The sequence below is a fragment of the Pseudopodoces humilis genome, chromosome 11 (genome assembly GCF_049639895.1).
Source record: "Pseudopodoces humilis isolate 2021_Gansu_Grassland_sample_001 chromosome 11, ASM4963989v1, whole genome shotgun sequence".
NCBI classification, from domain to species: Eukaryota; Metazoa; Chordata; class Aves; order Passeriformes; family Paridae; genus Pseudopodoces; species Pseudopodoces humilis.
This window is the reverse complement of record NC_142210.1, coordinates 18,579,065-18,595,752: the sequence shown is the minus strand read 5'-3', so window position 1 is coordinate 18,595,752 and position 16,688 is coordinate 18,579,065. Positions and strand designations below refer to the sequence as shown.

The following is a 16,688-nucleotide window of genomic DNA, read 5'->3' as shown; positions in this document are numbered from 1 at the left end:
GTGCTTAGAACTCTTTCCTGTCTGTTTTATGGGCTCGTTACGACCACAAGCACAGGGAATTTTAAGGGAATTGATGGACATACACATGGGTGTAGTCCTTTATCTCACTTTTTCCACAAAGAGAGCTTGTGCATTACAATTGGCTTTTTGGTGAGGTCTGGAGGTTTCTTCAAAGCACTTTTTTGGATGTTGAAAAGAAGTAAAAACAGAAAAGCAGTAAAGCTAAAAATGTGCTTTATTTAAAGCCAAGGCTGTGAAATTGCTTGGTGTGTTTTCATTTTCTTCTGGAGGCTGTTTCAAAGCCTTGGGTTTGCCCAAGAGAGCTCCATGGTCTGTGTGAAGAGGAGCCCTGTGGTGGGAGTTTGGCTGTGCCGGAGAACGCGGAGGTGGCAGGGAGCTTCCAGATTGGGAATTCTGGGGGTATTTATAGCTGTCCTGTCCCAGTGTATCCTGAACAACAGCTTGGGGGCATTTGATTTCTCTTGATACTCAGCAGGATGTCCATCATAGAGTAGCATTTCTGCTGTTTATGCTGTGACTGAGCAGGGCTCTCAATAAATGCTTAAGGACCATTGTCTTCTTGGCAAATAACATTCCCCAGACTCTTACCTGGGTTTCTGTACTCTCAGCTCATTGTTTTGTTCCATCTGGCACAAAGAAAAAATGGTGAGGGGGCCAAACTCACTTCACTGACAACATAGTTAATTTCTGCTTGTAGCAGTTCTGTTTTCTGTGCTTTTTGGGGAATGTCTTACACTAATTGTGATTTAATATTTTCTATCTTCCTGTTACTCAGGCTTTCCTACAGCAGTCTACCCCTTTTTTACCTATTTTCATCCCCATGTTCTGCTTTTTCAGTTGTGAATACTTTTCACTCTTTTAGCAGCCATCAGCAATCTCAAGCTGGGGTCAGAAATGACCAGTGTCACTTAGTGCTGCATTGTGTCATTCATCAGATCTCAATTGCTGCTATTTCTCCACACAGCTGATTTAGTTGAAATGTGCCTCTTCTTGTGCGAGTAGTGTCTAAAAGCAGTTGTAGAGATCAAAGGTGTAGTCTTTCATGTTCTTTCTAAATTTTAAACTCTCAGTTATAACAAGTGGACACACCGAGATAGTATTGCATGGCATGGCTGTAGTGGTTAAAATACTGTGGCTGTGCTGTTAAAATACTGTATTTGATGTGTGTTTTGCAATAGAAGGAGTTGTGTGGAGGGCTAATGTGCCACTGTCTCTGCAGAGTAACAGAATAGCTCGGGATAGTGAATTAACAGAGAGTGACAAGGAGCAACTGCGAGCCATTTGTACCCGAGACCCTTTGTCTGAAATCACTGAGCAAGAGAAGGACTTTCTCTGGAGACACAGGTATTGCAAATGAAAAACCAAACCAAAGAAAAGCCCTTCATGGCATAATCAAACTTCACCCCACTCATTCCAAATTTGTCATGGGTTTTGCTCCCTTTTCTTCCATGCAGAGGAGTTGGTGTTTTAGACAAGGCTAGTAAAGCATTCTACATTGTGTGGTTTGGTTATAATCCTGTGGGGGAAAGTAAGTTGTTGAATGAGTTCCCCTTTTCCTTATTACTGCAGTTTTACCTGCATGGATGGATCCTGACAGCACCTTGCTGACAAAGGAAGAAGGTGCAAGGCTGTGGGCACATAGTTAATGGTTGTCAAAGCAAAAGTGTTGTTTTGTACATGCAACTTTTTTGTCTTTTGCAGACACTATTGCGTGAATACTCCAGAAATTCTACCCAAGTTACTTTTGTCTGTCAAGTGGAATTCTAGGGATGAAGTGGCCCAGGTAACATAAAGCACTGAAGAAGTGTTAGATTTTGAAGAAGCTTTAAGATATGCTATTTTAAAGAAAACTTCTGGAAGTTAAAAACATATTATGTGTGCATGATACATTGAATGAATAGTTGAAGTTGCCACTATGATTGACAGATGTCTCTGGTCCACAGTTCTTGTTCTTTAGCTCAGTCTGGTCCTAAGATTTCCTCTTGCTGGCATTATCTGAATCCCTCTTATGTTACCAACTTGTCAATTACAGTTAAATGTGAGGTTTTGTTTTCGTTCTTTTAAGGATGGGCAAAACAACAAAGTCAACTGGCAATGAATACCAGATTGTTAACTGAGAGGACCAGCAAGTAAACAGCTTCTACTCAGATGTAGTTTGTGTCTGACAACGCCTTCTAATGGCTGTGTGTTACAGCTTCTTCCTAAGCAGTGCAAAGGTGTAACGTGCTTGTCCTTCTTGCCCACAGATGTACTGTTTGGTGAAGGATTGGCCTTCAATCAAACCAGAGCAAGCCATGGAGCTCCTGGACTGCAATTACCCAGACCCAATGGTGCGAGCATTTGCAGTTCGGTGTCTGGAGAAGTCTCTGACAGATGACAAACTGTCTCAGTACCTAATCCAGCTGGTACAGGTACTGAACATATTTTGGCATGTTTGTTGTCTTGTGTATGTGCAATGATCACAGAGACTTAAAACACAGCAGAAGTTAAGTTGTTGTGAAAAAGCGGTCATCAAAAGTGTGTTTGCTTTGCAGATTATTTAGGAGGGCATGAAATGTTAATTTTTCTGTAGTGCTGTGGTTTTGCTTTTTGGTACTAAATGTCAGAATTCTGCAGAGATTTAAAACTGTTCCACCAACTGGAACAGGCAGCTATTTCAGCTGTCCTAACATATGGGAAAAGATGAGCAGAAGCATCTTCTCGAAATTTTGAGCAAGTTGAGGCTAAAATATTTGGTAACAGTAAAGCAAGCATCAGATGGTAAGTTCCTGAAATAGAGACAGCCAGTGCACAGTTGGCATATATTGTTCAAAGCCTAACACATGCAAATATTAATACCAAGATCAGTCATTTCAGAAAAAATAATGTAAAACATAGGTGGCTTTTTATTTAACTGCCTTTAATCTGTATATGGTTCATAGAAATAATAACTGCATCTGTTTTTTTAAAATTTTCTCTTTATCCTTAACTAGGTTCTGAAATATGAGCAGTATTTAGATAATCAGCTTGTGAGATTCTTACTCAAGAAGGCACTGACCAATCAAAGGATAGGCCACTTCTTCTTTTGGCATTTAAAGTAAGCTTATTGTCATGTTAAGGGGTTGTGGGTTTCCTATTAGCTATAAACAATTAGTATTTCTAAAGATTTGACATGCTAAATGTCCTTACTTAGAAAAATATTAAAGATTAGGTTATATTGGTTAAGAGTTTGAACACATAGTTTGGTGATAGAAATCATGCCTTGAAGTTTCAAAAGCTACTTAATAGTACTTAGACTTGTACTTTTTATCTAATGATGATCATTCTAAAAACAAGATAATCTGAGACTGCTGAAAGCCTACCATATTGTTAGGTGCCTGATACCACATCAGTTTTTCCAGAAAACTTTACAAGTATATGAGACCTAAAGAAAGAAGCCACCCAATTCAACAAGGTAAAGCTTTGAAAAATACTAGTAAAAACTTTATTTTACTTCTTTATTAAAGGCTTCTTATAGAGCTTGACAGCTCAGTCTGCAACATATTGGGCTGAAACTAGAGGTCACCTAAAAATTCTATTTTAAGCTGGTGTAACCAGACACAGAAATAGAAACGAGGCATCTTTGTTGCCTTGGTGTCATCAAGGATAAGGGAGGGGATTGTTTGAGGGGATGTATTTTAGGACTGTATGAAGATGTCGCAAGAACAGCTTCATTTTTGGCACCTCTAAGTGGTCTTGTCTCTAAGCTGTTCTTCCTCCCTGTGTAGGTCTGAAATGCACAACAAAACTGTCAGTCAGAGGTTTGGTTTACTTCTGGAGTCCTACTGTCGAGCGTGTGGAATGTATCTGAAGCACCTGAGCAGGCAGGTGGAGGCCATGGAGAAGTTGATTAACCTCACAGATATTCTCAAGCAGGAAAAAAAGGATGAGACCCAGAAGGTATCACAGTCTGCCCTTATATCAAAACTGCTGCTGTTGAGTCACAGTAATTACTTAGAACTGTTCTATTTGATCAACGAGGAAAGTGTTCATGCTAATTTCAGTAGGTGGTATGTTTTCTGGGGAGCTGCAGTATTTTCTGTGTAATGCCATTGTCTAGCTCTCAAGGTAATAGAATTAAAGGTTTCAATTTGTGTAATATGTAGCTGAGCTGTACTTATATTAGAACTGTGCAAAACCATGCTTGACAGCGAAGCTAAAATCTGATACCTTCATTTACATGTAAATAGTGTTCTCAAGACCTGAATGTGCTTATTTATCAGGTACAGATGAAGTTTCTTGTTGAACAAATGAGACGGCCAGATTTTATGGATGCCTTGCAAGGTTTTATCTCTCCTCTTAATCCTGCACATCAACTGGGAAACCTTCGGTATTGTATCCATTTTGGAGCTTGTCTAGATACTTAAGTAAATGTTTATTAATGGTAATAATAACAGTGTTGAGGTTGACTGTTAGCTTAGTAAATGTCAGTATTTTCAAAGTGCACTGAACAGAATTTGTAGCAGAGTAATCCATAAAGAGTAGAGTCATTTCAATCTACTGGTTTAACAAATCAGGAAACAACGTGACCTTTAGTTGTTTCTTTAAGGTGCCAGGAACTGCAGTCCTTTTTCAAGTTCTCAGGAGTTCATATTGCCAAAGGAATATTTACGATATTCCCTTACAACACAGCTCTTCTGTTGGTCTTAGCAAATGGTTAATGTAGCACTTAGTAATTTAACTGTGAGTCCAAAAGTGAAAATGGTGGATTGTCAGTTATCTTTGCACTTTAATTTGTTTCTAGTTCAAAGTTTGACCAAAACAGGGAGAACTTAGCAGTATTAGAGAAACAGGGTATAAGAATCAAATTATGCCTATTTCATAGAAATCTTATCTCTTTTAGGCTTGAGGAGTGCAGGATAATGTCATCTGCAAAAAGGCCGCTGTGGTTGAACTGGGAAAACCCAGATATTATGTCTGAATTGTTATTTCAGAACAATGAGATAATATTTAAAAATGGAGATGGTAAGCATAGACAAATAAGTATTTATATCAGTCAAGTACAAAATTTATATATTCTAAGATGTTAAGTCTGTCAAGGTGGAAAATTATACTATTTAATATTTGTTATTTTTACATATAAATGTGTTCAATCTGTCATATTACAGATATGTAAGCTGTGATTCCATTGTCCTGGATTTAGTGTATGTCTTTAAAATCACCACCACAAATTTATATTCATTTTTTACTATTTAAAACCTGCTTTTCTCTACTGAGGGAACAAAACCTGCAATAAATATGCAAGCCTCATTACCTTTAGACATATTGTTTTGGTGGGAAAAGGAAAGTAAGATCTAACCAAAGGTTCTGGTGTTTCAAAATTTGCAAATTTAATGTATTTGACTGTTTCAGACTTGCGCCAGGACATGCTGACACTTCAGATAATTCGAATTATGGAAAACATCTGGCAAAATCAGGGTCTTGATCTTCGGTAAGCAGTAGAGGTCATTCCCAAGTAATGCTGTTCTTAATGGTTTTAGCATTGGTTTGTTCCCAGAGATAGTTTCTGTTTTCCCAAGGGTCATAAATGAAATGCTATAAATAGACATTTTTGTGCATATTAGAGGAATATTTATTTTTTTCAGTTAACTAAACTACTGGATTTTATAAACATAAGATCATATTTGAAAAATACTTAATTCTCATTCAAGTGGGTCTGAGTGAGCTACGTACAAGGATTGGATACAAGAGCAGCAGCCACACTGTGGCCAAGTGATTGTGTCTGTAGGTTTGGCTTTGAACAAGATGCCAAATCCTCAGCCCTGCTGAGCAGCGACTCTGTGGAGTTGGTATCTTCACTTCAGTCTGCACAGTAGATATTGCCCAGTCTGTGTGAGCTTCTCCACCTCCAGACAGTCTGTGGTGCAGCAGCTTCTGCAGGACATTCAGGATAAACTGTTCTGCTTCTGGAAAACTGATCTTAGTCAGGTTACACCTTCAAATTTGTGTTTGCTGTGTGGTACATTTTGAGGTGGGAGCAAAGAATCTGCCTGTGCACTGTCTAGAAACCCCCAGTTTTCATTTCCTTATGTAGACAAAAAGACCTGTTGGTCTGTTATCTCTCATGAGTCACAGTTTTGTTTCCAGTACTGTATTGAGTGGCAGAATTAAGCCTTTGTCCAAGAATGGTTTGCAGAATGGTTACAGTTCCCCATGTCTTGAAGAGCAGCCAGATACAGGAATCTGCAAAAATACATCCTCTCACCATTCTCTATAAAGGAAGAAAAAACCAGAAAACCAATGAACCTTTGTGTTTCAGGATGTTGCCTTATGGTTGTTTGTCGATCGGTGACTGTGTGGGACTCATCGAGGTCGTGAGGAGCTCTCACACCATCATGCAGATTCAGTGTAAAGGAGGCTTAAAAGGAGCACTGCAGTTCAACAGCCATACATTGCACCAGTGGCTCAAGGACAAAAACAAAGGAGACATGTGAGATTACCTGTCGCCTCTTTTTCTTGGCCATATCCTTCTTTTTGATAGAAACTTCACGGGAACTGAAGTTCATAACGTGGGAGATTATTTCCATAATTATGTCCATCTAGTTTTGGTTTTGTTTTCTTTTTTACCTGTCTTTGTTTGCCTGGTAATTCTTTTGCAAAAGATAAACATGCACTTGTGTGTTATTAGAATATCTGAGGAAAGTGTCTCCTTTTTTGTTTGAATAGGTATGATGCAGCTATTGACCTGTTTACACGTTCTTGTGCTGGCTACTGTGTTGCCACCTTTATCCTGGGCATTGGTGATCGCCACAACAGTAACATCATGGTCAAAGATGATGGACAAGTAAGGGATGCTTTTCTGAAATCATACCCACTTACCCACATACCCTAAATCATACTCACTTCGTTATGAGTTTGTTTTGGAAAAGAAAATTGGAACTATGAGTAAATGATAAATTTTACTGTGACTTCATTTAAACGAGGAATTATTAATCTTAAAATTCCTTTCTGTCTTTCCAAGCTGTTTCACATTGACTTTGGGCACTTCCTCGACCATAAGAAGAAAAAATTTGGTTACAAAAGAGAGCGTGTGCCATTTGTCTTAACACAAGACTTCTTAATAGTGATTAGTAAAGGAGCCCAAGAATGTACCAAAACGAGGGAGTTTGAAAGGTGAGCTTGCTTTTAAGCATTTAACCTCCAGCCTGTTTTGTACCTAAAATGTACTTTACTACTGGTGACCTTTAATAATTAGGCCTTTTATGTGAACAGTTGTATTTTAATTGATTTGCAGTGGGTATGTTTTAGTTCTTCAGTTGTAGATGAGCCATCCACTTGTAAGTCTTAGCATTTACATGACCTTTGGTCCATGAAATCTCACTTGAGATTTGCAGGGTCAGCATAAATGGCAATTTTTCAAACATCTGAAATTTCTTTGACTTTACACTTAAAATCCTCTTGAGATGGCAGAACTGAAACTATTGAGAATTCTTTAACGTTGGGTGTTGTGTGCATCAGAGCCTTGCTGGTCATTCAGTCATACTTTTCTCTCCTCTAGCTGCTCTGATATCAGCTCCTCAGCTGGCCTGTGTAGTTTGTGACAATGGCCAGAACTTTAAAATAATAACAGTAAAGAAATAAATCTGTTGCTGTAGTCATTCTTAATATCTCTTTCCAGCAACCCAGTCTTTGAGAGGTTTCAGTTTTAATCTTAATTTCATTGTTGATGGCAATGGAAGACAGATTTTGAATTACAGTGTCAGTCTGAACACTGCAGTGAAGCTTTTTTGCATTTTTTCCCTAAACCTGGGTACTTCTTATCCAGTGTGATATAGAAAATGTCCCTGTTTTCAGTGGATTCTTCAGAGCACCTAAGGAGCAACAGCTGCTGCCCGCATAAAACCCAGGAGAAGTGCAACTCTGAAGGTAGACAGGAAAGCTAACAGGAAATCTTCTGAAATCTGAAATGTCAATAGCAGTGACAAAAATGGCCCTGTGAACTCCCATAAATTCATGTTGAACAGTTGTATGAATTGTAGACAAGGTTTAAGACTAGAAAGCCCGTCTTTGGATGTTGTGTTAGTCTGACCACTATTAATCCTTACATGAATGAAGAAAAACTAAGTAGGAAAATGAGTGCATCTTCTCAACTACATTATGGTGTTCTTACTGGACTAAGAGTGTCTTCTTTTTTGGTGTCTGGTTACCTGTAAAACTGTTTTGGAGCTGAAACAGTAATATGCACCCAGTAGAGAAATGCACTGAGCTTTTTTCCCCTGGTCTCTTCCAGGTTTCAGGAGATGTGTTATAAGGCTTACCTAGCAATTCGGCAGCATGCCAATCTCTTCATCAATCTTTTCTCCATGATGCTTGGCTCAGGAATGCCAGAACTGCAGTCCTTTGATGATATTGCCTACATTCGAAAGACCCTTGCATTGGACAAAACTGAGCAGGAGGCTCTCGAGTACTTCATGAAGCAAATGAATGATGCTCACCATGGTGGCTGGACAACAAAAATGGACTGGATCTTCCACACAATAAAGCAACACGCTTTGAACTGAACTGACTGCAAAGAAAACAAGAACTGATACCCCGCTTTGTGGGTACTGCACTGTTAATACCTGTTAGCAGCGAAGACTGGTTGCATAGGAATTGCACAAACCATGAACAACATTAGAATTTATGGCAAGAAAAGAAATGAATTGTTCAGACAACTGTTGGAAAATAATGTAAAACAGGGTTTCAGATAGCACTAAAATTGTAAACTTCAAAAATTAAGCTTTAGTACAATGTGTGCAGGGACCTCGACAAATTAGAGATGGGCAATCACCAAGTGTATGAAGTTTAACAAGGGCAAGTGCCACATTCTGCACCTGGAATGGGGCAATCCTGGTTGTGTGTATGGACTGGGGAATGAGAGGCTGGACAGCAGCTGCAGAAAGGGACCTGGGGGTCCTGGTTGTTGGCAAGTTGAACGTGAGCCAGCAGTGCCCTACAGCCAGGAGGGCCACCTGTGTCCTGGGGGCATCAGGCACAGCATCACCAAGGCAAGTGAGGGATTGGCCCACTCTGCTTTGCTCTGGGGCAGCCTCACCTTGAAAATTGTGGGCAGTTTTGGGTGCCACAATATAAAAAAAAAATTAAGCTATTAGAGAGTGTCCAAAGGAGGGCCATGAGCATGGTGAAGGGTCTGGAGGGGAAGCCATGTGAGGAGCAGCTGTGGCCACTTGGTCTGTTCAGCCTGGAGAAGAGACTGAGCTCAGACCTCGTCGGGCTCTGCAGCTTCCTCACGAGGGGAAGTGGAGGGGCAGGTACCGATCTCTTCTCTCTGGTAACCAGAGACAGGACTTGAGGAAATGGCATGGAGCTGAGTCAGGGGAGGTTCAGGTTGGACATTGGGAAAAGGTTTTTCACCCAGAAGGTGGTTGGGCACTGAACAGGCTCCCAGGGAAGTGTTCACAGCGCCAAGCTTGACAGAGTTCAAAGAAGTGTTTGGACAAGGCTGTCAGGCACAGGGTGAGATTCCTGGGGTGTCCTGTGCAGGATCGGAAGTTGGACTCAGTGATCCTTGTGGGTCCCTTCCAACTCAGCATATTCTATGATTCGACGATTCATGTTATGCCTTAAGCTCAAAAAGGTAAACTTGGAAGAATGTTTCCTTTTCTCATTTGATAGGATAAATAAGAAGGAAAAAAGAAAATAGTGCTAGTGCAAACGTAAGAGTCCATCATGTCTTACCTTAGATCTGGTACAGCAGGTAGAGACTATGCTGGATTGTGAAGAATGGAAAGAGAATTCAAGTGATAGCAAATACTTGTATGCAGCATAATTTAAAGGGAAGGGGTTTGAAGCTCAAAGATCTAAAAAGAGTAGTGAGAGGACAGTGCCTTTTAAATGTGCTCAGAGGCATGAACATTTGTGGGGTTTGGGTGGCCCTTCAATTTCTGCGTCCGTCATCTGCACAGTTTCTGAAAGCAGTAGGAAATAGGCCCACTCAGTATGGTGTTTCTTCTGCTCAGTATTTCTAGGGGTGCAATTCATACTTTCACCAAGAAATTCCCTATCGTCCCCAAAAACTGACTAACCTGGAAGTTGAATGGTCAGAATTGGGTTTAGTGCAACAGAGAGCTGTAGTGTTCATCTTAGGTTTGCTTTAATCTAACTTGAACAGAATAGATTTTTTTCATACATGTTTTCCAGAACCTAAAGAAAGGTGAGTTATTAAAATTATTGAAAGATTATTTTTTTATAAAAGCTATTTATATAATAGGAACTATTATTAATATATATTCTTTATTTACATGATTTGTCCAATATTAACTCTCTTAATTTTGCAACCCAGTTCTATCTGTCCAAGACTCCCGTTTTCATTAATGTCACTGAAGATGACATACTCCTAGGACCAAATTCAGCCCTAGTGAAAGAGGACACAAGTACCAGTGAAGTAGTGGGAATATACCCGCTAAAGCCAGAGGTGAACTTGGCCTAAGTCTCTAAAACAATTTTGGGAATCACTCTTCACATTACTGAAATGTTATGCTGGCTATTCCAAGAATGCTCATTTAAACCCTCAAAATTTGGGTCTACCATTTCTCCTCTTTCTTCCTCCTTTGGAAGTGGTTGTTGAATCCAGTAAGATACACCAGAAATAGCAATTTAGATTTTCAATATGATCAATAATTAGCAGTTCAGCAGACAGATATGTTGGCTAGCTCAAAGCATGTGGAGTTACCAAACATTTTATAGCTTTGTCTGTTTTGTGTGTGTGTGTAATATATATTTGTAAATCTAGTTGTTGTCCTTTAACACAATTACAATGTGTGCAATCAATGAAATTGGCACCATGTTTTGAAACTATTCAGAGTACCGAGGATTTCAGATTGCCCTTATGCACAACTTCAGGTAGGACTGTTTTTCTAATTCCTAAACATGTTTTTTAAAAGTTAATGAAGCCCATAGTAGTTCTGCAGGTGATGTTCACCGTAATTTAAACTTGCTAGATTGGCAGCACTTGAATTCCAAAGGTTTGGGGCTTTTGAGGGTTCGGCTTGTTCACTTGCAAACACGCACCGAGGTGCCACTCAGAAAGTGCAATACCACGTGTAATATAAAATATGCTGACAGTTGGTGTTAGATTAGAATATAAGCATATAAATAAACTGTACTTCATGCAGGCCGTACTGATGAGATAATGAGGGGTTGGCTTCATTTAGTAAATTGTAATATATTAAAAATGTGCAATCAATTACGTTATGAAAGACTTTGGGGATGGTAAAGCCAAGGCTTTGGTGTTTCAAGACACTTTCAGAGTCAGGATCCTGCAGCTGATTACTGCATACATGGATACTTGATGTTGTGGGGGGAAACCTGGTTTTGTGAAAACTACAGAAGCTCCAAGAATAGCATGGGAAATGTGAATTTTTATTCCCTTAGTTCTATGAAATATTTTGGAGTAGTCCAATAGAATTCCCATTGCTCTTTTTATTGACTGTTACATATTCCTTTTTGTTCATATGAATATTTTAACTCCTGCTAAGCTTGGTTGTACTTTCTAGAGCAAAGTTACCCTTGTATCTATTACTTTGCAGTCAACACACAATAATGGTTTAGCTCTTAAAAATGAGTTAGTTTAAGTTTAGTTCACAAAATCTGAAACCCTGTTGGCTATAATTCTTAATTTAACTGAGTAAAACTGTTGCACAGTCATCACATTAGGTGCTATATTATCTGTATTTATCTGGTGTTGAAACAATGCTTTACCTCATTTATGCAAGAAATGGTCAGCCTTTTCCAGTCTGGGTGAAAAGATCAACTCAAATTTATTGGATATTTTGAGGCCAAATTTGTTCGTACTTTGCCCCTTCCTAGCCCTTCTGTAAATACAAGTCTAAATGTCTTTCAGTTCAAGCACAGTATTCTGCACCCTTTTTGCCCAGACAGAGGTATGAGGAGTCAGGCTCTGTTCCCAGAAGTTACTGCAATTAAATGTTGTGCATAAGCTGTGGAAGTTATTATGAAAATCAAATAGTAAAAGAAAGGAAACTTCAGAGTGGTACAGACATGATACAGTTCAGTGTAATTGTAGCCTTTCAACAATTTCTTTAAAAAGTAGAAGCTCCTGGGCTTTAACCAGTTCTTTGTTTTTCAAATGCCCATCCTGGTTATACATTCTGCCAGTGTTTCACAGAAAACAACAATCCTTTTCTCAGCTTCAAAGTGTTGAACCCTCATTAGTGTATCCTGTCACGGCAGTTCCGTGCTGATGTAACTTCACTGAGGATAGTGGAGGCAGTGTTTGCTTCCCCCCTGGTGGAAATGAGAGGATGTCTCTGCTCCCAGTATGAGAAGGAAGATCTGCTTACAGACCATGAAAGCACTTGTAACTGAGCCCTAGATTTTTACAGAAATAGCTTGGAATTTGGCTTATTTTTAACTCTTCCCACTTCATGGAGATTTGAAAATGCTCCCTTTGTTCTGGGAATCAGCTGCACAAAATACTAAAGTAGTTTATTTTGGGCTTGAATTGAATCTGGGCACCTTGCTCCTGCAGAACTTCCTTGTAAGATTGCCAGAGCAAGGAGCCCAGGACTGGGCCATGTGTTTTATCACAAACCATTAGGAAATGGTGTTTTAGTGAAATAAAATTAAAAAACAGTAACTTTTTCAGCTGTAAAACTGTGTTTGATATAATGACAGAACAGGCTTCTGCATATTAGTTTTACTTAGAATTCCATTCATTGCTTTCCTAAAAGTAGCAGAAAAAGTACCTGTACTGATTTTATATATGCATACCTCTTTGTCTGAAAGGGTGCATTAGTAGTTTTTTCATAGGTGAAACAGACTTCCAGTATAATTTTTAACTTTTTTTTTTTTTTTTTTTAAAAGAAGGCTTTTAAATAAAAGCAAAATTGTAAGTGGTTTGGCATCTTGTGGAAAAGATGAGCCTGCATATTGAGGATGATATAGAAATTACCAGGTTTGTAAGAACTTTGTATGTGATAACCCTGCTGTTGGTGGTTTGGCGAGTTGTTTGTGGGTTTTTATGCCAACTTTCCTTTTTTTGTAAAGTATTAAATGCCCTTCAGTGGTCAGTAGCCCATGTTTGTTGACAATTTGAAGGTATTGTCTTTGCTTTGTCATTATATAACTGGCATGTTCAAATGTCTGTTCTTAATAGTAATTATGAATTCCTCCTGTTTTGCATGTCTGTACAGGTTGCAGACCTGGGCTGGACCCATTCAAAAAACAAATATCAGAAAAGCCACTTGAAATTACTACTTTTGTTGATGTCTTTGACATCTTGAAAATACTTCAAGTTAATGAAAATGGTGTGGTATTACAGAAAGAATTGTAACTTGCTGCTTCTAGGATTTTTTTTAACTTCTTTCACTTGTTTTAGTTTTACTTGAATGGAAGAACCACACTTGTTTTTTTAAAAAACACTATATAGTTGTGGATGTTGTTGCAGATTGTTGAATCGCAATTTAATTTTGCAATACATGTTTCATACAAATAATGAATTTGCATCTTTTTCTTTTGTGCTGGAAGTTGTCTCAGTTTAGGTAGGGCTCTATCTGTCCAAAGTGATGTGTAACTCACCACCCCCACAGCTGGTGTTGGTTTGGGGTTTTTCTTTGTTTAATTTTACTTTTTTTTACATCTGTGTTAATGAAGGGAAGCCAACTGGAAACTGGCTGTAGAAGTTCTCTATTTGCATACACTAACCAAACCTATAGGTGCTCTGCTCTTTGAGAAATTCTGATTTCACTTTATGCTGATGCAACACTCAGTTCAGCAGAATTGCTCTGGATACACAATAGCATATGAAGTCAGAATTAGGCTATATTTGTATCAGAGTTCCAGATTATTTATTCCTATGATGCAGTATGAAAGGCTGTCGTAAGGAGAAGAATGTTTAGTAGCAGCCCAGTTAAACACTTAATAATTTTATTTTGAAATAGTCTTTATTAACAAAGTAGTCTTTTCAGCTCTCCAAAAGTACAGTAACGTTGTCTACAGTTTGTTTCATTCTTGACACTTCAGTATTTTTGTTCCTTGCTAGCTTAAACGTTTCCTCTTCCTACTCTTTTGTAGCATACAGACTTGTTGAACCCACACTCAGGAAAAATAATTGTTCTTCATTTGCCATACAGTGTTCTGGACTTCTGACCTTTATGGGATAGACTCTGAAAAGTCTGAGGTCTTGCTGTGTTAGTGCTCCTGACTCTAAGCCAGAGGTGAATCCCTCTATCCCTTCTCTCTCCAGCACCCCTCTGGGACATGCCCAGAGCATAAGAACATCATAAAATACTTGTAAGAGAAGATCAATTGAAGCAATGTTCTCTCTGTACTTTGAAGTTAGTGTCCCCACTGGTTTGTGTAAGTGTGTTTTAAGTGTCCTTACTGTCACTTCTGTATGTGGTGCAATATTCCTGCGGCAGAAGGAAGGCAAAAAATACGCTATTCTGTCTTGATTTTTTTTTAAGTTCTGGTGCCTGATTCCCAGTAGTTATTAAACTGCTTCAGGAGCCATTCAGTTCAGTGTAACTGCATCCATTTTGTTAGGCTCCTGTTCCAATAATAAAATCAATCACAGCAAAACGTGACTTGCTTATAGGTCCTGTATTGCTAAAGTTACTGAAAGCCTAATTCAGGCAGAAGCTGTTTTTTTCAAGAATCTTTATGTCTGTTGTAGTTTAGTTAATTCTTGTCAGCCAAAATCTGGGTATTCATAGTTGGAATCTCATTCTGCCTCGTTTCTTTAAATATTTTTTATCTATTTTCAGGCTTTATTAATTATGTTCTATATCCTGAATTATCAACTGCCCCAGGCTGTCCAAAATTGTCTTACTATTTAATTTGGGGCTGGGAAAGGAAAAGGAATAGATTAATCTTCTTGTCTTATAGCAACTGTGGTCCAAATTCTTCATTTCTCATGTGAAGATAAATGTGTAATTCATTATCTGGGAGTGTTATCCTTTCTCTTTGCCCCCTTGCACCTCTTCTAAGTTTTAACTGTGAATATCCACTACACTATCAAAATGTACTTCCCTGGTGGAGAAAAGGGCTTTAAATATATATGGCTGCAGTCTGACGTCCTGGATTCCCAGGTTTGAAACTTTGTAAGTATTGTTGTCATTGTAAATGGCAACACAACTGCAGAATTTTCGCAGAACCACTGAAGTTGGCAAAGACCTTTGGAGTGCATTTAGCCCAGACATCCTGTTCAAAGCAGGATCAGCAACAGAACAGGATGCCCAGGACATTGTCTAGCTGGGTTTAGAATCTGTCTGAGAAAAGAGGAATCCACAGTCAATATATTTTCATAATGTTTATATGAAATATCTTCAATTTCATTGCCTGATGTCCTTTCAATGGGAACTGAGAAAACCCTTGCCTGTCTTTATTCCTCTCTATGAAGTATTTATGTACATTGACCAGATGCCCCCCGGGCTTTCTCTGCCCAGGGTACCAATGCCAGCCCTCTCAGCCTCCTCTCCTATCCCTCACCTTTGTAGCCCCTCATGGACTCATTCCAGTACATCCACGTCAGGTTTGTACTGGGATTCCCAGTGCTCCAGGTGTGGCCTCACCAGTGCTGAGCAGAGGGACAGGGGCAAGGCTCACCTCCCTGGACCTGCTCTTCCTAAGGCAGCCCAGCATCCTGTTGGCATTTTGGCTAAATGGAGCCCAGGAGGGTGTCAGCTCTTGATGTTTCTGTGTAACTTGAGTGAAGCTGGGAGCAATTACCTGTCCACATCAAAGGGAGAGTAAAAGCACCCACCAGTGCTTCAATTATCTTTTAAAAATGAGATAATTATCTTTGAAATAACCACTACTGGGGCCAGGGGGGGGTGTTGCCATGTGTGTGTCCTTCTGTGATAAAGGTCTGTGGTAAAGTAGGTAGAAAGCAAGACATTTTTAGTAATAATGGGCCAAAAAATATTTAAGATGCAGCAAGATGCATGTGTTGTCATACTGAGAATAGTCTTGCAGTACTTTAAATAAAAAAAAACAAAACCTTTTTTAACCCTTCTGCTGTGCTACTCAAGTAACAAATGTTTGGCCTATGATACTTATTGTAGTTCATGTTCATGGGAAATTGTAAAAAGTCTGCTTTTTATTTATCTTCGCGGTCTGTATCATGCTGTTTATTAAAAAAAAAACTACTTTTGTTTGGTTTTTATCACACTTTTGAGTGTTAATGTATATACTAACAACTAAATTAAAATGATATGGTTGGTACTCTTGTGAATTCTGAAGCAAGAATATAAGGAATATTCAGTTGTGGAGTGTGATTTGGTGTTGGAGCTCTGCTTTTAAAAAAGACTAGAAGAAAGGAAATGGAAATTGCATATCATTTTGGGGGTTACAGTTAATTTGGGGGTAACAGAAATAGGATTTGCATTATTTAGGGGTCAAAAGTCCAATATGCATGTGGCGTTTGTTCTTGTAAATGCTGATCCTCAAAATAAGTAATTTTATTTTAGTTTTAGACGTGGGCTGCAAGAAACTGTGACAGGAGAGATGATGTTATAGAAGTGTTTCAGCTGGATGGTTTACAGTCCCTGCTAAATCAATCTGGTTTTGAAAAATGTGCTTCATGCTTTCATTACCAAAATTATAATTTAAAAAACAAACAAGCAAGGTTATATTTTTGTATCCAATACTAATTTTGAAAGAGTGACAAATATATTTGGGGAAATTAT

The 16,688-nt window shown here is 38.8% G+C and overlaps 1 protein-coding gene across 4 annotated transcripts in view; it reads left to right on the top strand.

Annotated features, from left to right (window-relative positions):
* Positions 1–16,224, top strand: part of PIK3CA (phosphatidylinositol-4,5-bisphosphate 3-kinase catalytic subunit alpha) — a 41,763-nt gene extending 25,539 nt beyond the window's left edge. For all 4 annotated transcript variants that reach the window (XM_005525074.3, XM_014254454.2, XM_014254453.2 and 1 more), the window contains 12 exons: positions 1,241–1,365; positions 1,723–1,804; positions 2,268–2,432; positions 2,994–3,097; positions 3,768–3,939; positions 4,263–4,369; positions 4,883–5,004; positions 5,392–5,470; positions 6,299–6,469; positions 6,706–6,823; positions 7,001–7,152; positions 8,270–16,224. In XM_005525074.3, coding sequence (XP_005525131.2) covers positions 1,241–1,365; positions 1,723–1,804; positions 2,268–2,432; positions 2,994–3,097; positions 3,768–3,939; positions 4,263–4,369; positions 4,883–5,004; positions 5,392–5,470; positions 6,299–6,469; positions 6,706–6,823; positions 7,001–7,152; positions 8,270–8,540 — 1,668 coding nt within the window. In that variant the 3' untranslated portion in view covers positions 8,541–16,224. The remainder of the gene's footprint in view (positions 1–1,240; positions 1,366–1,722; positions 1,805–2,267; positions 2,433–2,993; positions 3,098–3,767; positions 3,940–4,262; positions 4,370–4,882; positions 5,005–5,391; positions 5,471–6,298; positions 6,470–6,705; positions 6,824–7,000; positions 7,153–8,269) is intronic.
* The last annotated feature ends 464 nt before the right edge of the window (positions 16,225–16,688 follow it).